The sequence below is a fragment of the Colossoma macropomum genome, unplaced genomic scaffold (assembly GCF_904425465.1).
Source record: "Colossoma macropomum unplaced genomic scaffold, Colossoma_macropomum, whole genome shotgun sequence".
Lineage (NCBI taxonomy): Eukaryota > Metazoa > Chordata > Actinopteri > Characiformes > Serrasalmidae > Colossoma > Colossoma macropomum.
Genome location: NW_023494804.1, coordinates 17,365,083 through 17,387,501, shown reverse-complemented (window position 1 = coordinate 17,387,501; position 22,419 = coordinate 17,365,083). Strand labels below are relative to the sequence as shown.

General features: G+C 38.8%; 1 protein-coding gene across 2 annotated transcripts; it reads right to left on the bottom strand.

Annotated features, from left to right (window-relative positions):
- Positions 1-9,030: 9,030 nt before the first annotated feature.
- On the bottom strand, positions 9,031-21,154 carry slc35e4 (solute carrier family 35 member E4). 2 transcript variants are annotated; one of them, XM_036595839.1, is made up of 3 exons: positions 21,046-21,154; positions 18,830-19,425; positions 9,031-12,206 (listed from the first exon to the last, which is right to left on the bottom strand). In XM_036595839.1, exons 2-3 carry the CDS (start codon positions 19,404-19,406, stop codon positions 10,627-10,629), a joined length of 2,157 nt encoding a protein of 718 aa, XP_036451732.1. In that variant the 5' UTR covers positions 19,407-19,425; positions 21,046-21,154; the 3' UTR covers positions 9,031-10,626. The 2 variants fall into 2 exon arrangements, with proteins under 2 accessions (XP_036451732.1, XP_036451731.1); XM_036595838.1 differs by lacking the exon at positions 21,046-21,154 and having other exon boundaries at positions 18,830-19,540.
- Positions 21,155-22,419: the final 1,265 nt, after the last annotated feature.

Sequence of the window (22,419 nt, the reverse complement as noted above, 5' to 3'; positions counted from 1 at the left end):
AGAGAAGATTTTGGTCATGGCAGAGGATGACATGAAGGTCAAAATAGTCCCCAAAGAAAACATGCTTTTTTAAGATTTTACCATCATCAACATTACATATAAAAACTCAGGAGACACACGTAGGTTCACTAGTGGTTTTGGATAGTTAACAAAATGGTTATATTTGTGTTCTAGTCATGTGACCCTTGGTTCCTATCGGCAAGTTTCTCCATAACAAACTGTTTCACATTAAACTGAATGACTTTGTTTGTGTCTCAACAATTAAATTACTAAATTTACAGAAATTTTTGAAAAAGTGGTGGACTTCTCCTTTCACACAGAACTTTATACTGTTTTTACCTAAACCTGAATACATCTACCTGTACCTGTGTATACTGCCCGTCGAAAGTTGGGGGACACATTTTGACTAAGTAAGAAAAATAATTTTGTAACGTTTTATTCATTATGGAGCAGCTCTGTGCTTTGCTTTGCGTGTATTTATCTTCAACACTCAGCTTAATATTTATCAAACTGTCATTTTCTGTCCCCTCAGCACCCTGTCTATTACCATCATTAATATTTTTACAATAATTTTTTTTATCTAAATAGACCTGATTTGGTTGTAATCTGGTTAGGTTTACTTATTTGCATTAATAACGCTTTAAAAAGTCTCTAGACTTCTGAATGGCAGTGTATATAGCATGACGCAAAGAAGTCTGAAAGTGTGGTGTGTGTGTTTCAGTTGCAGCAGATGTACATAATGATTATGTAATCGACCATGTGGCCGAGGGAGGGGTAAATACTGAAGGAGAGAGAGAGAAACACAGCCTTATTAAGGCAAAGCAGGAAAAGACATGGCCTGGAAGCAGCTCTGCTATTTACACAGCCACATCCTCTTCTGTCCTGGAGACAGGAGACAAGAGATACACGTGTCCTCCTGTCACTGCTTCATACATCAAGGCCAAAATGTGAATTTTTCATGAGCAGTACGTGGGTAGAGACAAAGAAAGAGTGTGATTTTGCTCTGTAGGCATGTTTAATAAGCTAGATGACAGAATTTCATGGTCATAGTGATAAATATTTTCTCAGTTAAGTTGAATTAAATTCAGTATTAATGTAACTGAAAGCTTATACGACTCTTCCTTGCTTTCTTCTTGATCACCAACCTTCATCAGATCTGCTCCTTCAGTCCTGTCAGTCTCCTTCAGCTTCTTTCTCTCCCTCTCTTCCTGTGCTTAGTAATATATTAATTTTTATTAAACTAAGATTTACAAAACGGCAAGGAAATAATGACCAATCAATTTAATTTTTTTTGTTTTAACGATTACCTTTTCACAAAAAAAGTCAGCTGCTTGTTTGAATTTTTCCGTTTCCGTTTAAAAATAAAATGATCCTCTTTTGCAGTAAAATAAAGCTCTGGTGATCATTCTAACACAGTTTTAACAGTAAATGGACTTACACACTGGAATTAATGTATAACTGCTAATTCACCCAGGGGTGGCACCACATCTCCAAAAATCGTGGGGCAAAATAAAAAAAAAACAAGCTGATTGAGTGACAAATGCAACTAGGCCACTGACTCACTATCTTAAAGCAGAACCAATTTATCTGGAGCCTGGCCACTTCTTATTTTCCTCATTATATCAAAAACAAGACTGCAAAACGCAAGAGGGCGACCGCGAGCAAGTCCTTAATGAATGGGGGTGAAAGGAGCTAAACGGCTAAAAATGAAAAGTTAAAGTAGTTTCTAATCACTTGCCCAGAACTTTCCTTTAATTTTAGAAAACAAAGAAAACCCATATATTTCCTTTTTTCTACAGCAAACGAGTTTTGGGCGGCAGGACTCAGCATTACAGCTAATGAGCACTGACTGGTTGGCGAGCGGAGCAGCTCATTGGCTGTTTGCGCTCACAGACGTCATTGACATACATGAGGCACTGTTTTAAACTCCTATAACTCGAGTTGAAAAGTGCTCAAAAATATAACAGTAGTGTTTAAATGTTTTTATGCTGCTCAGTGTTCAGGAAATGATTGCATTATTTTACATTGAACATGTTTAAGCATTTATAAACTATGATTTTGCTCAAATGCTCCATCTTAACCCATTCTTTTTGGACTCGCTCGGGAGCGCCCTCTAGCTTTTGAGAAACCCCGAGGGCACTACAGAGTGGTAATTCTCCTCTCTACAAGTTCTCTGCTGAAACTACCTTTCATGCCATTTTAATTACATGTAGTGATAAACTGCGTCAATGGTTGTTTTGACTTACCGCTTCACTGTGTTCAGCCTGAAAGAGATACATTTTTTTCTATTAGGTCTGATAGTTTGTAAGGATGCAAGTGCTCTGTTACTCTTACATGTGCCAACCTGAAAAGCAGAAAATAAAGATGCTTATTGTCTATGTGTTTCACAAAAAGTGATAATAATGAACTTTATGTCATATGGTGGGGTTACCAATTAGAACTTAATAAATTTCCTGATGCTTTGCTGATCATTTTTAATTTCAAAGTTTCCTGCTACAGAGAATTTGCAGTGAGGACAGCTGCCACTCACTAATCTCTTCTAGGTTTGTCAGACACTAGAGGGCGCTCCAGCAGAGAAGTAAACAACTGGGACAGAGTAATAGACAGCACGGACAACAAAGCAGCTGCCTTTAGTTTCCTTTGAACAGTTTGGGGCCTTTGTCTCCACCCTGTGGTCAAATGTGGTTAGTACAACATGCATTGGAGGCAAGGAGGGCAAATTCAATCTCGATGATGGATAAAGGCTGAAGGAGTCTTTGGCAAAAGGATTATGTGCCCTGAGCTATTTGACATTAAACCTGGTAAAGTGAGTCTTTCATTAATCTAAAAGACTTTTAATAAAATAAAACCGCTGATATGAAGAAAATAATAATGAAAAGAGGGTATAATATAATATTGTGATAGTTTGGGTGAGACCAAATAGTAGTGATGTTTTGTTATTCAATTATTAGTATTTTAAATGTGTATTAAGTAGATCGAGTATTGCCTGCACACTACTGAAAAGTCAGGTAAGTCTAGCAAAAGTATATATTTATTACATTAGATCAGGCATGTAAAACTGGGGACCTTCCAGGCCAAAGTGCTGTAGAGATTAGCGTTTACCCTCATCTAACACTCTGAACTCAGTTCATTAAGGGCTTGTCAATTATCTGATGAGCTGAATCAGGTGGGTTTAATGAGGCAGTGTGCTGAAGTCTGCAGTGTTTTGGCCCGCGAGGACTGGAGCCTGACACGTGCATTAGATAGAGTACAAAAAACAAAAAAAAACAGAAACAAACCAAGCAAATGTTTCAACTTCCTGCTATCATCAGTGCTCATGAAGCAACTCTATCAACCTGCTTCCTTTTATTTTAAGACTTAGACAAATTGCCCTACCTGTGTAGGTCCTGCCAGGGCCTTCTTAAAGTGATGGTACACCAGCAAGAGGATATACTCTATACTCTATAGGGCAATTTTTCTGGGCTTTCAAAAGGAGTGGGTTGTGAGAGTTGCTTCATGAGCTCTGATGATAGCACGAAGCTGAAATGTTTGCTCAGTTTGTGTCTGTTTTTTTTCCTCAATCTAACAGAATAAATAAATACTTGCACTAGACTTATCTGACTTTCCAACAGTGTGCGGACAATTCTCTTTTCATTCTGATTTTTTGCTTTACGCACCTGTAGTAATCCACTTTTATGTAGCGCAACAGTAATCTTTGTGCTTTGTAATGTGTATTAAGCCCACAAGTAGACTAACAGGACAGCAATATATAAGCTGCTCTGAATCCAAATATGAAAATGTAGATAAAAATGTCCTGAATGTTGCTGTGCCTGCTTTTAAATTGACATTTGCTTAGATTTAAATTACGTGAATAAAGAACAAAGCTCCTTAGATAAAACGTAGAGGTATAATTTCAATCATAAACTGCAATGTGTGTCATCATAATATTCTCTAGTGATTCCCATCCCTAGCAAAGTACCTTATTAATAATATATTGCTACAAACTGCATTATGTCAAAACATTGACAAACCATGATGGGATGTGGTTAAGGATGACCTGTATCACTGAATCATTTATTGATTCGTTGGCCTTGTTTTATTGATTGACCTTGATGTATTCAGACACCACCACTGGGAGGATGCTCAAAGCACACAACAACATTCAGTGACTGGTTAGAGGGATTATTTGCATATCATTTTCCTATGTGATATCAGGACTGTGAACAAACAATGTATTGAGCAGCTATAAAATAAACAAATAATTTCTCTGGTCAAACATGGAATCAAACATCTTCACATGATGGACAACACAGTCAAAATGCTCCACTTACAGATGCATTTCCTAGTTACTGTTCTCGTGTTGGAGAAGCTTTACAGAATGCTGGTGAAAAATTACCAGGTTGAATAAATAACTGGCTCTAAATGTAGGTATTGATATAAACTGAGTCTGTTCTACAGTTTCTCAGTAGGTTGAATGAATAACTGGCTCTAAATGTAGGTATTGTGATATAAACTGAGTCTTTTCTACAGGATTTTTATAGGTGTTCTGTAAAACTTGCTATTAAAGAACACATTTGTGGGTGGAGCCTGGATAGGTGAGTCTTCTTGAGGTCATGAAATAAATTCAGGACACATTTTGCTGAACTGTAAACTCTCTGGTACAGTATGTGTGAAGAAGAGAAGACAGGAGACAAGTGACATTCTCAAACCAGTATATTGAGCCAGCCTCTTTATGATTGTAAAATACATAAATATTACAAAATAATTATTTACATCCAACATCTTACTGACATGGGTAACTGTACACATAGAAGCCATTAATCACACAGAAGGCAGCGTATCCAAAGTCATTCAGTGCAATTTTGTGCTCTAACCCATGGGAGAAAAGTCTTCAATTAAACCCCCTTCACCCTTGCTATGCCCACACTGCATTACACCCCCCCCCAAACACACACACACACACACACACACCAGCTCTGCCTCGGAATAACAGCTCCAAACAAACACCAGCACTTGTAGTTGGTTTTTAATGTAAACTAATACTAACAGTAATAAACTGATGGTATGACTTTAGTTTGATGATCTTCTGCAGATGCTCACCTTGTTTTTAATATACATTCAATTAAATATCTACTAAATAATGAATAATAAATATGCACTAAATTCAACTTTTCCTTAAACGCTAAACAAAACACTTACTCTAATCTTAAAGGGAAATTCCACAAAGTTTAAAAATTTCTGCATAATTTAGTGTTTGTGATGTAAACAGAGTGTTTCAGAGTGGTTTGGTGCGAAATGGTTCAGATGTCTTTACAGTGGTGGTGATAGGAATAAGGTGTTGTCATAAATACAACACAAATATAGACATATGGTTACCATTCAAAACCACACGTGAACAGTGAACCTACACGTGTCTTCAGTTTTATATGGAATGATGATGATGGTGATACAGATCTGAAAAAATGTTTTTCACCAAGAATGGATAAATAAAATATAAGTTTGTAGCCAAAACCTTCTCTAAACTATCGTAAAACAATGTCTCAGACATCAGGCAGTATATTCATAGCCATTTCATGTAATAACTTTCTGTGAGGGAGATTTTAGAGGTGGGCGTCTGGTTCCTATCACCAACACCGTGAACAATTCTGACTTGGTAAGTTTCTCTAGAACGGAGAACCACTCTGAATGATGCTGTTTATATCTTTAGAAATAATTAGTTGGACATTTTAAGAAATTGGTGGAACTCCCCTGTAACCTCAAACCAAAACCCGGCCTGAACATTGTGACAACAACAACAATAATAATAATAATAATAATAATAACAATAAACCTTGTTAACAATTTGAACATTTGCAGATAATCTATGAGGAACCATCAAAATAAAGTGTCACTTAAAGGGCCCATATCACACTTTTTATTTTATTTTATTTTTTACCCCCTGAGGTCCACGTAAGACGTATGTGTGATTTTATGTACCAAAAACAGTCATAATTCACTTTCAAATGACCATTTTCAACCTCTCTTTATCTCTCAGAATAAAGCAGGCTGTTTTTGTTACTGTGCCTTTAAGACTGATATATGTAAATGAGCTTGTCTGCCCTGTATTGCGCCTCATTTGGGCTCCTTATAACTTCAGTGTGAGTGGGTGGGACTCAACTGCTGTTACATTTGTGTAAACGGGATGGTTTGTGTGACATCACAAAAAAGTAAATTCAAAACGGGCTTAGTTTCCATATCCTGACTGAGGAGTAAACAGTATGTTTTGAAACTTTAACAATGTTTACTTACTACATCAAACAACACCAAAGGGAACGTTTTCCATGACATGGGCCCTTTAAGGCAAATGAACCAACACGAATAAGGTAACATTCTAGAAATGGCACACCCAGTGTTTAGGTTTGTTGGTGTTTGTTTGCTTTGTAGAAGGTGATTTATGGGAGATACTCACTGGTCACCAGCACTTAGAACATCCTGTCTTACTCGATAAACCACTGTTTATTTTAAAGGTCATTATAATGACTGAGGTATTTAACTCTAAACCGACAACAGTCCACTTTAGCTCAGCAGGTCTGACTAAAAATGAACCCTGTATGAGTTCGTTGCAACTTAACATCAGTTGACGGTTGCCAGGCACCACCTTCTTTACGCTTATTTCCCTAACAAAATAACTTTTACACAAGCTGGTGAAACACAACTGCACCATTCTGCAGGTATTATTCACAGACCGGGAGGGGTCAGCACTACAGGACAATAAACTGTATTCAGTATAGCTTACACAATATGACTTTTTTGGAGCTCTTTGCAGAGTGTGGGGGTGATATGTTGGCTTTTGACAGACAAATGGGTGCCCACTAGCGAATAAAGCTAAAAAGGCTACAGCTTAGTTATAGCAACACATCCTCAGGTAGGCACACGCTCGAATACATTGCAGGGTGTGCTCTAATACCAAAAGAAATACCTAAACATATTCATCCACACTTTAGTCATGCAAATATTAGCCTATATAAACCGCACCCATCAGGATTTCCGCGTTTGCTCAGGCAAGCATGATGAAGATGAAAAGCACTCCTAAACATGAGAACTATTACAATGTTTTTGTCCACCCTGTTCACAAACAGAGGGCTGAAACAGGATCGTTGAAATGTCCACCCATTACACATCAAATAAACCAACAATCAGAAATAAATGAGACAAACACTCTTAAAAAGCTGGTTCTTCAAGCGTTCTTTACTAAAGAAAATGGACCTTTGCATTATGAAAGTGTTCTTCAGATTGATGGAAATTGTGCATGAATGTGCTTTAGACAGTTCTACATATAACCAAAAGGGTTCCTCTGTTGCTGTTAGCTTGACATATAAATATAAAACGGTCGACAGCACATTAATGCACATTTTCCATCAATCTGAAGAAATTTTTTCACAATGCAAAGAACCGCTTAATCATGCAGAGGGTTCTTTGTGTTCATGGTTCTATATAGAAACATTTATTTTACTAAAGAACCCTTTTAAAAGAGTGTACATTGTTTATTTCTGATAGTTCTGAAAGTGTTCTTCAGATGGACATTGTGCATTTATGTGCTGTCGACAGTTCTATACAGAACCTTTTTCGAAAAGCGTTCTTTAAAGCACCCAAAAGGGTTCTTCTATTATTACAAGCTTGACATCGTAGCAATAGAAGAACCCTTTTTGCGTGCTATATAGAACCATTTTCAAAAAGGTTCCATATAGAACCATCTACAGCACATTCATCAATCCAAAGAACCCTTTCATGATGCAAAGAACCCTTTAACCATGCAGAGGGTTCTTTGAGTGTTCATGGTTCTATATAGAACCATTTTCTTTAATAAAGAACCCTCGAAGAACCAGGTTTAAGAGTGTACTTTACTTTCGATCCAGCAGATGGCGACGTAACCACAGTGTTACAGCCAAAGGCCTATGACCTCTATTAGAGCGTCTGTCCTTTAAAGGAACATAAAATCCCTGACAGCACAAAGTGGGGCTAATAATAATACTGTCCAGCAAAGGTCAAGTAACACAACAAAATCAAGACATTAAACAACAAAATCCAGTGAAGAAGACAAACACCCGCAGAAACCTCTTCATTTCCACTGAGATGACGTTGTGCTGAAGTTGTCTGAGTCTCCTCAGAGAGAGAAATCTAATAATAAAGACCCACAAAGGGGGATTATATAAGACGAACCAGCCATCTTTTTTTAGCAGTCAGTTAAGGACATTGTTAAAATGCCCGTTAATGCCTGAACTCCACAGGGACACACGAGTAATCTATAAATATAACGCTAACTACAATTTATAAACGCACAATGTGAGTGCAATATCACTGTAGCTATATTAGTACAGGCTGGTAAGGTAATAGATTAATCAGCTTGTGTCTTTTTAAACCTCTTGTTTATTTTGTGGCGAATTCCAGAGAAGATCCAAATGGAAATACTGTTTATTTTCACAGCAACCGCTTTGTCTATTTCCATTCCTATCTGGGCGTAAACGTCAATATTGGAGGACAGAGACAGAAACACGGTCTGTCGCTTTGCCCAGTGTGTCCCTACAGTAAACTAAACCAAAAATACAGATCCAGCACTCGCGCCAGTCTGTAATTTATGAAGGCCCATTCCTGCCAGCTAGAGGAGAGAAAAACAAACAAAAAAACAAATGTTTTTTTCCTCCTTCTCTGCAGCAGCATGTCAAAATATTGACTTAGCATCTCGAAATAATGTCTTCTTTCCTTAAAATGTTGATTTAGTACCTCAAAATAGTGACTTATTTTCTCAGTATCTTGAGATACTATGTCAAAACAAGTATTAAATTTATTAACATAAATATTACATTTCAAGAAAGTAAGTACTTGTTTTGGGATAAAAGTCATCACTATGAGATATACTCTCACAAAGATGGTTCTTCAAGGGTTCTTTAGTCAAGAAAATGATTCTATAAAAGAACTATGAACACTCAAAGAACCCCTTGCATGATTAAAGGGTTCTTTCCTTCATGAAATGATTATTCAGGTTGATGGAGAATGTGCTATAGATGGTTCTACACAGAGCCTCTTTAAAAAAAGGGTTCTATATAGCACCCAAATAGGTTCTTCAATTATTAAAAGATGACATCATAACAATAGCAGAATCCTTTTGGGTGCTATATAGACACCTTACTTTGAGACAGTAAGTCAACATTTTGAGGAAATAAATCTATTTTGAGAAAATAACCTTTATTTTTATCTAGTAAATCCATATTCTGAGAAATTAAGTTTATTATTTCAAGATGCTAAATGAGAAAAGTCACAATAAAAAGTCAATATTTTGAGTCAATATTTCAAGAAAGCAAGCTGTCATTTTAAGATAAGTAAATAAGTCATTATTTTGAAACAGTGAGTCAATATTTTGAGATACCAAGTCAATATCCTGAGAAAATAAGTCATTATTAGGAGATACTAAGTCATTATTTCGAGATTCTAAGTCATTGTTTTAAGAAACTAAGTCAATATTTTGAGATATTATTTTGAGTCAATATCCAGAGAAAATAAGAGATACGAGATACTTTGTCAATATTTTAAGACAAGGAATCATTATTATAAGATATTAAGTCAATAATATATTTTTTCTTCCTATGCCTGGTGGAAATGGGCTTCTGAAATAATTTATGTAAACGTAAACTAGACAAAAAAAACCAAAACAAAACAAACAACAACAACAACAACAACAACAACAAAAGGCAACAAATGCAGCACATCTGAAATCCACACAGAAAAGCTGCCTGTAAAAAGCCCCACCCAGACTGGGGACAAGAAGAAGATCAGTAGCTTAAATATATCCTGTTTTTTAAACACTACTCCTGCCTTCTCTGTGGGTGGAGAGTGAAGAGAAGTGTTCCAAAAAGTGCTTGGACAGTCTGCCAACAGTTTATATATCCATAAGTGCGCAGCCGCTTTGGCTGCTGGTTAATTCACAGTGGAGATGACAGTCATCTAGATGGTGCAGAGAAACTTCACACAGTCCCACTGCGTCGTGTGCAGTGTGTGTGAGTGCGTATCGGCCTGTAAGCCAGAGAAATGGAGGTCATTTAAGAACAAACAAGCAAAGAAAAGGACGAAAACGGAGGAAACCGCTGCTTTCAGAAGGCATATGTTAAAGTCAGACACAGTTCTTGTGCGCTTGGCCATGACTGAAATTACACACGTTGGCACAGTGAGGAGGTACCATGAGTGACTTGAGTGAAAGTCCGTCAGACCCATTCGAACCTTCAGATCATGTGGTGCCAATTCCACATTAGTACTGACCACAGCTCCCCGAGTCACCAGTCCACACTCTTTCACACTTCAGTCCATTTTCTTATGTGCTTGCTTCTCTGTCCACATGTCAGCTTGGAGGGCTGGTTCTGGAGAAAGCTCTGGAGGTTCTGGAAATGTTTCCATTATGAGGTCATCGCATGTTTCTTGAGATGGCCCTGGACATAGTCCTAGGTCACTGTACCATGCTGGAGATGTTTCTGGATGGTTATCTAGCAGTTCTGAAGATGTTTCTGGACATAGTTCTAGGTCTTCATGCAGTTCTGGAGATGGTTTTGGAGATGGTCCTAGGTCATCGTACAGTCCTGGAGATGCTTCTGGAAGGTCATGGTACAGTTCTGAAGATGTTTATGAACATGGTTCTAGGTCTTGGTGCACTTCTGGAACTGTTTTGTGACAGGGTTGTAGTTCATGGTGCAGTTCTGGAGATGTTTCTGGACGGTCATCAAGCAGTTCTGAAGATGTTTCTGGACATAGTTCTAAGTCTTGGAGCAGTTCTGGAGATGTTTCTGGGCATGGTTCCAGGTCTTCATGCAGTTCTGGAGATGGTTTTGGAGCTGGTCCTAGGTCATTGAACAGTCCTGGAGATGCTTCTGGAAGGTCATGGTACAGTTCTGAAGATGGTACGGTTTCTGAACATGGTTCTAGGTCTTGGTGCACTTCTGGAGATGTTCTGTGACAGGGTTGTAGATCATCATGCAGTTCTGAAGATGTTTCTGGACATGATTCTAGGCCTTGGTGAACTTCTGAAGATGTTTCTGATTCATGATACACTTCTGAAGATGTTTCTGATTCATGATACACTTCTGGAGATGTTTCTGGCAATAACTCTAGGTCACTGTACAGTCCTGTTGGTGTTTCTGTACATGGTTTTAGGTCTTGGTGCACTTCTGCAGATGTTTCTAGACATGGTTTGAGGTCTTGATGCACTTCTGGAGAGGATTCTGGTTTATGATACAATTCTGGAGATGTTTCTAGAGAGAGTTCTAAGACATTGTGCAGTTTTGGAGATGTTCCTGCACATGTTTCTTGGTCTTGGTGCAGTTCTGGAGATGTTTCTAGATTATGATACAGTTCTGGGGACGGTTTTAGGTCATTGTGCAGTGTTGGAGATGTTTCTGGACATGGCACTAGATTGTCACACAATTTTTGAGATATTTCTGAAGACGGCTCTAGGTCGTGATACAATTTTGGAGATGCTTCTGGAGACAGTTCTAGGTCAGAGGAGAGTATTGGAGGAGATGGCTCTAGATCTTGATACAGTGAAGGAGATGCTTCTGGAGATGGTTCTAGGTCAGGGGAGAGTATTGGAGAGGTTTCTGGAGATGGCTCAAGATCAAGGTACGGTTCTAGGTCATTGTACAGTTCTGCCCATGGTTCTTCAGAGTGGCACTCTTCTGAAGACAGCTCTAAAGACTGATTCAGAGGTGGTTCCATATCTGAAGATGTTTTGGAAGTTGATCCTGAATCCGGTTCTGCCTCTCTAGTGCTGGTTTTCCTCTCCCGGCTGGCCACTGCAGCTCTGGCCCAACGGGCGTCCAGAAGCCCAGCAATGAACTCAGAGTTTTGGTAGATGATCATGCCAGAAAGGGTCAGAGCGGCTCCAGCGCAGCTCAGGGCTGACAGCTGGCTCTCGAACAGTAGCTGGGACAGCAGCAGATTGCCCACCACGTTGAGGTTGCCCAGGATGTGCAGGGTAACGGCAGAGGTAAGGCTGATGACGCAGCAGCTGGCCAGGTTGTAGAGCACTGAGCCCAAGCAGCTGAGCAGGATGAAGCCCCAGAGGTGACGGTCGTAGTGCACAGGAGACTGCAGGCCGGCCCAGTTCTCCAGCACCAGGGCGGCCACGGCCAGGATGCAGAAGCTGGGGATGGCCATCAGGTAGAGCAGGAAAACTGAGTGGATCTTCTCCTCCTGGAGCAAGATACCTGCGAACCAAATACACAGAGACAGGGTCAGAAATAGACAAGGGCAAAGGGTAAAAATCATCATGTTAAACATTTTTGCACCAAAATAAATATAAAATTATAAATTAAATGTTATGAATGTAATAAATCAACATGAATTAACTTGGATATCAAAAAACAGAATGGCTTAACTTGTAAATGCAATGAATCAATGTTCATCAATAAAAGTAATACTAATAATAATAAACAACATTTCCCATTAAAACGTTATTAGAAAGGGATGAGTCAGAATAGTCAGAACAGCAAATCGGGATGTTTGATTATATGCAAATTAGCTCTTCTAACGTTAACTGTTTCTAATTTTTAAGTCTGACGACATGTAAGCTAGCGCAGCTAGCAAGAACCTCTTTGTGCGTGCCAGCTATGTCCATCTGTGAGGTTCATCCTCAACCGTCTTCACTCTCGACTCAACCTGGAGTATGCTTTTAATTTATTTTTAATAGAAACACAGACTTAATATTATTTAAATAAAGTCATGACTGAAATGCTCATCTCTAGTCCAGGGGTCGGCAACAAGTGGCTCCGGAGCCACATGTGGCTCTTTTACTGCCCTGACGCAGCCCCACAGAATTAGATTTCTAGGTAAAAATAAAATAATCCTGCTTTGCAGTAAAATAAAGCTCTGCTGATCGTTCAACACAGTTTTAACAATAAATGGTTGAGTTAATGTAAAACTGCTAATTCACCCTTTAAGCCTGAAGGTTTGCGTGCAGACTGCTGGTCACTATAGCATCGCAGAAAACTTGCCTAGTTACTAGCTAACGAAACAGCAAAGAGAAAGATTTAAGACAAACATTGATCATTTGGAGAAGAATGGACTTGTTTGCATTTATAATCACTCCAGCTGGTTTCCTGATATGTTTAATCTGCAACGAGAAACTGACAAACACTAAAAAGCCGCAAAGCTGAATTCAGTTTTCCCGTTCCACCTTAAATGGTGCAGCAGTTACATTCAGGCACCTCAGGCACCATTTGAACGATTAATAAAGTTATCCGTGGCATATTTTTACATGTTGCAATTTTACAGTGAATTTTTCAGTAAAGCCTAACTGAACAGTCCTGAGGAGCCTGTCAGCCTGTTTGCTGTCTGCAGAGACATTCAGCCTAGACCTAGTTAAAGGAAACCTTTTACTTCATGTACATGCAATCTGTAATAGCAAACGTATGTGTGTAAGTGAGATCCTGCTGGTGTGAGTTTCCTCTCTTTCATTAATGCACAGAACAGAGATCCCTGCTAATCACGGCTTTATAATAACTAGCAGATACCTCGTTTACCATTCAAAATACCAACTCATCATTAAACTAATTCATTGAGAGTGTAAATTTGAATTAATTTGTTTGTAATAGATTCCAATAGAGTTGGAGTCATAAACATCAAATCAGTATGTCACACTAATCACACGATAAAAATAATATTTTACTGCATCATTCTAAAATAATTGGAAGTCTAAGATGGATGTGTTTTAATGTACTCTAATCTATTTGGCATGCAGCTGTGCAACTGTATTATAAATATAATCATCAGACTGGATTAAAGGACTCCAATCTGGGGCCAAAAAACTGGAGCAGGATATCTGACACAGTTTTATCCTCTACAAGCAAACAGAGATTATTTGAGTTTTTTTACCAACACGTGCTGAACTGGTAGAAACCACACAGAGTAAACGCCCCTGACCTCCAGAGCACCGGGGGGTCCGACTCTAAATAGACCCACTGAAACATTACACCAACAGGTTGACCTAGATGAGTATTTTTGGACAGTTCTTCAGCTGTGGAGAGGTTCAGGTAATTTAACTGGACCTTCAGGGAGAAGAAACTTCCAATTTAATCTCACTAGCCTCCTTGTTCAAAGCAAAAAAGCCTGTCAGCTTAAGCCTTTTCACACCATACCAGGAAACAAATGATGTTAGTTATGACAGCCAGTAAAATGGGGAATTGCACAAGTTTTTCAAATTTCCACAACTTAATTATAAAGATGTAAACAAAGTCATTCAGAGTGCTTTGGTGTGAAATGCTCTGTTCTAGAGAAACTTACTCAGTCAGAATTGTTCACAGTGGTGGTGATAGGAACCAGATGTCCACCTCCTAAAGCTCCCTCACAGAAAGGTATTACATGAAATGGTTATGAATGCACTGCCTGTTACCTGTGATAGTTTTGAGGCATTTTTGGCTTAAAAAATATTTTTAAAAAGACATTCAAGGCGGAAGTGGAGTTATAAGGCAAAATAGTCCCCAAAAAAAAGTTTTCTATTTCACTATTTTACCATCATCAACATTCAATATGAAGCTCAGAAGACATGTGTAGGTTCACTGGTGGTTTTGGATAGTAAATAAAATGGCTATATTTGTGTTTTAGACATCATGTCAGATCAAAAACTGGAATTCTCCTTCAATTATGGACCAAAACATAACCGTGGTTTTTAATTGCTGCTGTTAGAGAAAATATTCTATTTCCCTGGCCCACTAGAAACGATTAATGTGGCCTAAAACCCAACTCTAATCCTTAAAGTTTAGTGTTAATTGGGTCACAGCAGAATGAAAACCCTGAATATTTTTAATACTCTCCTTAAACTCTTTGTTTCAGAGCTTTTCTCTGTTATGTAACTTGTGGAAGACCAACACAATACAATACAACTTTCTGCACGAATGAAGCTCGCTGTATTACGTGGAAAACTGGAGAATTAGCCACCATGTGATCAGATATTCAAGCTGTACAAACCCAGTTCCCTTTGGAAGACCGATGTGGTCATTAAAAGTTGAACTGCTCCACAGCAGCTGCTTATCCACTTCAGCTAAAGCATTCCTCTCTGTAATTGCTCTAGTGAGGACATCACTTAACATAATAAAGCTCAGCTGATGGCAATTTGTGAAAAAGAGAAGAAAATGTGTTTACTAAGCTTTTAACATTTTTACAACAATATCTATTACCCTTGCATTAATAGTTGTTATTGAAGATTACGATTTAGCATGAAAGTGCTAATATTATGCAAATTATGACTCTTTCGTCCTCTTTCAAATGCCATGTGATTTTTTTTTATTGCTCCACACTATTCAAACACTATGGGAAGTCTGGGGTCCATGCAAATATCCAGTATATTTTGTGTACAAATCTGCTAATGCCAATATATATATATATATATATATATATATATATACACACACACACACATTTTATATATATATATATATATATATTATATATATATATATATATATATCCATACATATTGTAAACATTTATCTCCATAGGGTTGCAGTAAAATCAATAAAATGCAGATATTTTAGTGCAGTAACTCAGCACCACCCAAATATTCTGCTATTCTGGGGTTCAATAAATACATCATCAAATATCGGTTTGAAATATTGGTCATGTCTGAATTTTTAAGCAATTATCTGCTGATACCAACAGAGCTGTCATGATCATGAAATTTTAGCTGACGATTAAGTATTATATAAATAATTATGAATAATGATTTGTCATTTTTTTGTTAAACAGCTACTGAAGTACAAGTCTAAAATAGCCAAATTAGAGTTGAGCTAAGCTACATTTTTCTTAAAAGTGAAAATATATGCAAAAAAACCCTCATTCTGCTAGCATACATGCTAAAAATATTAGAATTAGCTACACAGCTAACAAATAAACAAAAATTACTTACACTGCCTCCTAAACAATTATTTTTTCATATGCACCATTATGTCTCAACAAACGCATTCACAGCTTTCTTTATTTACATTTATTTGCCTTACTTTTTGCGTGTGGTATATTACATAATATGACTGAAATATGTGGAAAATACTTACAATTAAATGATCATGATCAGCTCAAATAACTGCGATCAGGCAATTATGTAATAACTGCGAATCTGACTACATTATTGTGCATCCCTAATTTTAGCATGAATTTTCAATCTGGGAAAGAACACTGGAAAGAAACTCAGGTACATGAGCTCTGCTCTTTGGTAGAGCTTGTCCAAAAGAAAGTTACCAGTTTGTGGACTTTGCCAGTCAGCTGATTTGACCCTCTCCTCCACTGCAGTCCAGACTCTGGTAGTATTTCCACTAAAAGTCTGTTTTCTACACAGACTGTGTGTAGCTCTGTTAACATCTAGTGCATTTGTTTGGTTGGAAACCAAAATACACAGGTGGTAATTATATGGTAATTATATTATCATCAAGGAAAACGCAAGCTATAGGACGAGGCTCTGCACCGTTCACCTGTGGTGCTTCATAACTGGATCGTGCTCATGCTGTTTATCATGGTAGTTCTGCAGTTGATAACTATGTCCACAGTCGTAGGTAAAAGTTTGAACACCCCTAGTCAAATGACATGTTTAGTTGATTTTCTAAGTTAACACACCCTCTACAGGGAAGAAACTTAAATGTGACATTTTTAGTGCACAATTTCTATTTATTTCGTACGTTTGTCAAATTTTTTCCCATGTGTTAAATTCGGCAAATAAACAGTAATTATGCGTACAAATGCGCAGAAGTGTGTTCACTTGTTTTCATTCAGAAAATCTACAAAACATGGAATTTGCAAGCTATAAGGTGCCTAAACTTTTGCACACAACTGTAAATCTACATTTACCTTTGCATGTTTAAAGGGTTTTATATGGCACCAAACGTGTTCTTCTATTGTTACACACTCTTAAAAATGATGGTGCTTCAAGAGGTCTTTAGTAAAGAAAATGGTTTTATATAGAAACATGAACACTCAAAGAACCCTTTGCATCATTAAAGGGTTCTTTGCAGCATTAAAGGGTTCTTTAGACTGATTGGAGAATATGCTGTAGATGGTTCTATATGGAGCCTTTCTGAAGAGAGTTCTATATAGCACCAAAAAGAGTTCTTCTATTGTTACAGTATCAAACTTTTGGGTGCTATACAGAACCCTTTTCAAAAAGGTTCTGTATAGAACAGCCTATAGTACAATTATGCACATTTTCATGTTTCTATATAGAACTATTTTCTTTACTAAAGAACCCTTTAAGAACCCTAGAAGCACCTCTTTTTTAAGAGTGAATAACAATAGAATATTGTTATATTGTTTTCAGAAAGGTTCTATATAGAACTATATACAACACTCATGGTACCAGACAGAAGCATTGCCTTTACTAAAAAAAACCCTTGAAGAACCATATTTTTGAAGGTGCACTAATGATACCCATCATATACTCAGAAAAAGTGCTGGAACGTAATTACAGTAATGATAACATAGTCATATTGCCTCTCCAAGCATATACAAAACTCCAGAAGAAGAACAGTAGTGTTTACCCCTACTGTGAGTTTTGCGTGCATCAGGAATTAGAGGGTTCTTTTAAGTACACTGTATGGGCCCAGAGCAGGCAACAGTGCTGTAGCAGACAGCCCTGCCTCACAGAAAAGATCCCTAGCAACACAAACAGTTGTGTGGGCCATAACAACCACAGCAAAGCGCTTTCATAAGACCAGAAGTGGAGTCTGATGTCAGAGGCTGTCAGTTACGGGAAATATTTCCATTCCAGGACACGCCATTCCATGGCGAGCATTTTCCAGCGAGAAGATACAGTCAGACTTTACAGTGTAAGCTTGTTCCATACTGTACCATTAAAACGATAGTTCGGCAACAAAAACAAACTCTTTAGTTTTGACTATTGTCCCATCATTAACGTTCCATATAAAACTCAGAAGACATGTGTAGGTCCACTGGTGGTTTTGGATGGTAAATAAAATGGCTATATTTGTGTTGTAGTCATGGCGACCCCTGGCTCCTATCACCACCACTGTAAAGAAATCTGAAACATTTCACACCAACCCTCTCTGAATAACTCTTTACATCTCATCTATCTCACTGAATTATGCAGATATTTCTTAATTCAGTCCCCACTCGGGAATCTCATAAGACAAACGGAGAAAGATATGGTGAAAATGCAGGCATCAGTAATGCAAGCTACTGCTGTTTTTAGCTATGTGACAAGCCCCTGGTTAACCCTGCGACATAACACTGACAAAAGTGTCCCATAAACATGTATCGGCAGATGTCATTTGCTGTTATAAGTTGTGACTAATTTAGTAGACTATATAGTAATAGAACACTTGTCATGGCAGATGCTAGAATGTTTGATGTCATCATGGCTAATTAGAGTACACTTAACAAAAAATTGCATGTGATATAAGCCGACATCAAACACTGTGGCATCTATCATGACAGTTACACATGATTGTAATATGGCATTGTTATATTACAGAACAAAAGCAGTCATTTTTATAGATAACAGGGTGTCATGCAGTGTCAGCAACCACTTAAGCCAATATATTTGATACTGGTTGACAACATGCTTTGAGGCATGTAATGATATAGCTGCGCAGTTAGCACTATGCTAATTGGTGGGATATAAGCTTTTACTTGTTTCAGTACAAAACTAATGTAGCAAACTTCAGGTACCAAACATGCCTTGGCTAATTGACCGCTACTTGAGTTAAGGGTCAAACTGTATCCTTTTGATTTCTTGACAAACTATCGCTTTACGGGCAAAACGAAAGCAACACTGAATGTATGGCTAGAGCTGTCCTACTTGTTTAAAGTATGGAATTTGTGTACTCACTTTGTTGGATGCTTTTCACGCCTCGTAACATGGTGGCAGCAAAAACGAACAAGCAACCAGTCTGGTCGAACTGGACCTCGCCCATAATGCTGAACGACGCCCCGAGGCAAATGGGCATCATGGCCGTATACTTGAGGATGTGGTGCTGCTTCCCGAGGACCAGTGACGATATGGCCAGCGTGAAGATGGGGGTGGTGGTGTAGATCATCTGGGCGAAGGAAAGCTGGACATAATTGAGCCCCACGTTTCCGAACGCTATGCTGGCACAGAAGGTCAGGCTCAGCAGAAACACCTTGCACTTGGCGCTGGACGTCAGGCCGTGTTCATCAAGCCCTCTGCGGCGGACGAACCAGTACTTGATCAGCCCATAGTCCACCACGATGGCTGTCAGCATGTGCAGGGCCGACAGGAGTAGCGGGTATCTAAAGTTGTAGACGGCGAAGATCCATTTGTTCAGGCTGGATATGGTGGTCCCAGTCACCAGCCAGACGACGACGGCGGACAGAAGGTGAAAAGTTTCTGGCACCCTCGCCCTCCTCCGCTCACGTTTAGAGGCGCCATTGGTGCTGCTGATCATGTTCGTTTCATCTTCACGTCTGTAGGGCAAACACATCTTCAGTTCGCACCCACAAAACAACACATTCATGTCTGCGAACAAGGTCAAGATAAAAACCTGCAATACAACATCCTGTACTTTCTGAAACGCATCTCTCTTGAAACCACAAGCAAATGATCCCCAGCTTTGCTCAGTGCCGGGTTATTTGGGAGGCAGACAGGCACCACCTTCAGCTTTGCTCACATGGGTGGTTACAAAGTGTACAGTCTGGAAAGGAGGCTGGTTTTACAACTCAAACAGGCGTCTCCTTTCAGCCTCCCTTTAAAAAGCTCCTACTGAAGTAAACAGACATTATGTGCAGTGTCCTACATATTCACACCTGAACTCTGATGAGAAGAGTAAGCAGAGATTAAGACGTCTTTTAATTAAAAAACTCTGGAAAGTAAGAGATTATAGCTCTTCTAACTCATACACACTGTACTCTCTCTCCTTGTTATGTACAGCCCCATGTACTAAACAAAACTTTGATGGATTTGTACTTCGAGAATATTAGTGAGTAAAGTAATTCACTTTTTTCTCAGTACCATTTCAACCAATAACATTTAGTTCCTAATTCTCTTTTCATGCTGTCAGAATTACTTCAGGAAAAAAAGGCCTATAAGTTTATCTATAGTAGCTGTGTACTGTAGGAAATTACAGGATGCAACAGCGCAAATATTACAGATTACTATAGAAGCATTATACAGCACTGTATGATAAAAAAATGGTGATCAAATCTCACCAATATTATTTATTATTTTATGTTTATTTTTTATTATATATTACTTTATTTATTATTTTAACTTTACTATATTTACAGACATGTCACTGTACATAAAAATACAGCATATTATTTATTATTAATCTTTTTTGACCTCCAAACGAAGTTTAGATTTCATTATCTCTCGTCAGCTCATGATTTATCAGTATAGTAACAGACAGTACTAGGGACGCTAGCTAGGATGTTAGCCTCGATGGTACAGGCCGGCAGGCGGCTGCACCAGTCGTGATTCGACTGAGGGAAAGCGGCTTCGACCCAGCACCCATCCGGGCGCGGAGCCCAGCCATCCCGCCTGTGTATATTTCTCATTTTACAGTCCACTAAACCAGCCAGTCTGATCCACTGAAACTGCACCATTTGAGCCAAAAACGATACACTAGAGCTGCTTTACTGAATGAGGCAATACAGCTGCACTCAGGAACGAGGCTGAAGTCATCTTCTTATCGCCAGCCTCTTGTTCGAATTTTCCCGTTCCACCTTAATTAGAGCAGCAGTTGTTGTTGTTATAACGCCTGAGTATTACAACGCCAGAATGCAACTGCTGCACAATTTAAGGTGGAACGGGAAAATTCAAACTAGAAGCTGGCGAACAGGAAGCCGACAGCCTCGTTCGGGGGAGCAGAGCTGGTCAGGTTAAATGTGAAGCTCCATCTCTCGCCTACAGTATAAATACTCTGTTTATGGCTGATTACTGTCCGCACTGACCCTCAGCTCAGCTCAGCTCAAGACACAAACAGGACTCGGACCTCAACGAGTCATATTAAAAGTCTCTCATGAAAAGAACCTCGCTACTGAAAAAACATCACATTTTTACACGGTAGCTCATTTTTATAAGCTTACCGAGGACCTCCGGCTCTGTCAAAGGCTGATGAACGATGGCACCTTCTTTCTCTGTATCGCTTTTTTCTGTCACCGATCACATGTAAGCAGCAGCCGTACTACGTCATCATCACTGTTCGCTCCTTTTTTGCCCACCCGTTTTCCGGCAACGACCTGCCTCCTAAAACGGGATTGGATGATTTATCCGCCTCCTAAAACTGGATTGGCTGAGTGACCCGCCTCCTAAAACGGATTGGCTGGATGCGTTGGGTCCAGCCAGGCACGTCAATGGCGCCGCCATTTTGAGGCGGTCAACATCGCTGTTGGACTGCATTCAGTACGGCAGTTTAAGAAAGATACTGTCCAAAATTATATTATTTCAAGAATATTGCTCTCAGAAAGTGGGATAGGATTATTTAACGGAGGGAACGCAGCGATCCACGCTCATGTTTGTGTGATGTGTTTGTGTGGTTGGTGAAGCACAGAGAACCTGTTGATGTGATTTCCCTCTGGTTATATATTAAGCTTATTTAATTTAATAGTCTATTCAGGGGATCTTTACTTGACGTAGTAGTTATTTATTTACAATGATGGTTAATGGTTGTAGCTGGGTAAGTTATAACATTCCTTAATCCGTGTAGATATTCATAATAGATTAACGTTAGCACCTTCTTACATGAACCTGAAGTCAGCTTCTTGTTTGCCAGCTTCTTTGTCGAATTTTCCCGTTTTTTTTGCTGATGTGTGTGAGATTATGTTTCTACCGGAAATTCTACCGTTAAACTTAGTTTTTAACATCAGGTGCAGACTGAATACTTTTCTGCTGATCTGTACGGCTAATTAGCACGATGAGTTACTAAAAAAATAAAAGCTACCAAGAACAGCCCGTGCAGCCTAGATTAATATATGTCTGAGGATTATAACAAAACTAATTTGTTGAAAATCGGTTGAATAGTAATGAAGTTGTGGCCGATTTAATCACGAGACTCATCATCTCTCAATGCAAATGAATTTGTTCACGAGCGGATCCTGACCGCTCCAATATGGCGGACGCGCAGACGTATCGCCTCAGATAGAGAACAACAGATAACGCGGCATCTAGGTATGTATATCTATGGCTGGAACGGACTAGCATGGCAAGGAATGGCTAGTAGTGTTCTGTATTCTTTGCTGGGAAAGACTAGTATCCTGATAGCAAGAGGATATTGGGCCACTGTTGGCAAAGCTGGTGGTCCACTGGCGTTTTGCTCAGCATTTTCCGCGCGGCCCACCAATGGCTAAGCAGAGTAATAGACAAAATTCCACTTATCATCGCTCATTTTCCGCTCACAGTCCAATTTCCTTGTTTTTCCTTTCTTTCTTTAGTTATACTTCGTAAATTAGTAAATAAATTTA

What these genes read in the sequence shown, in the direction of transcription:
- slc35e4 (XM_036595838.1), bottom strand. Translation starts at nt 19,475, where the DNA reads ATGAATGTGTTGTTTTGTGGGTGCGAACTGAAGATGTGTTTGCCCTAC. An exon ending in CGTGAAAAGCATCCAACAAA is followed by an intron (nt 12,207 to 18,829) that starts GTGAGTACACAA and finishes TTTGGTTCGCAG; the next exon opens with GTATCTTGCTCCAGGAGGAG.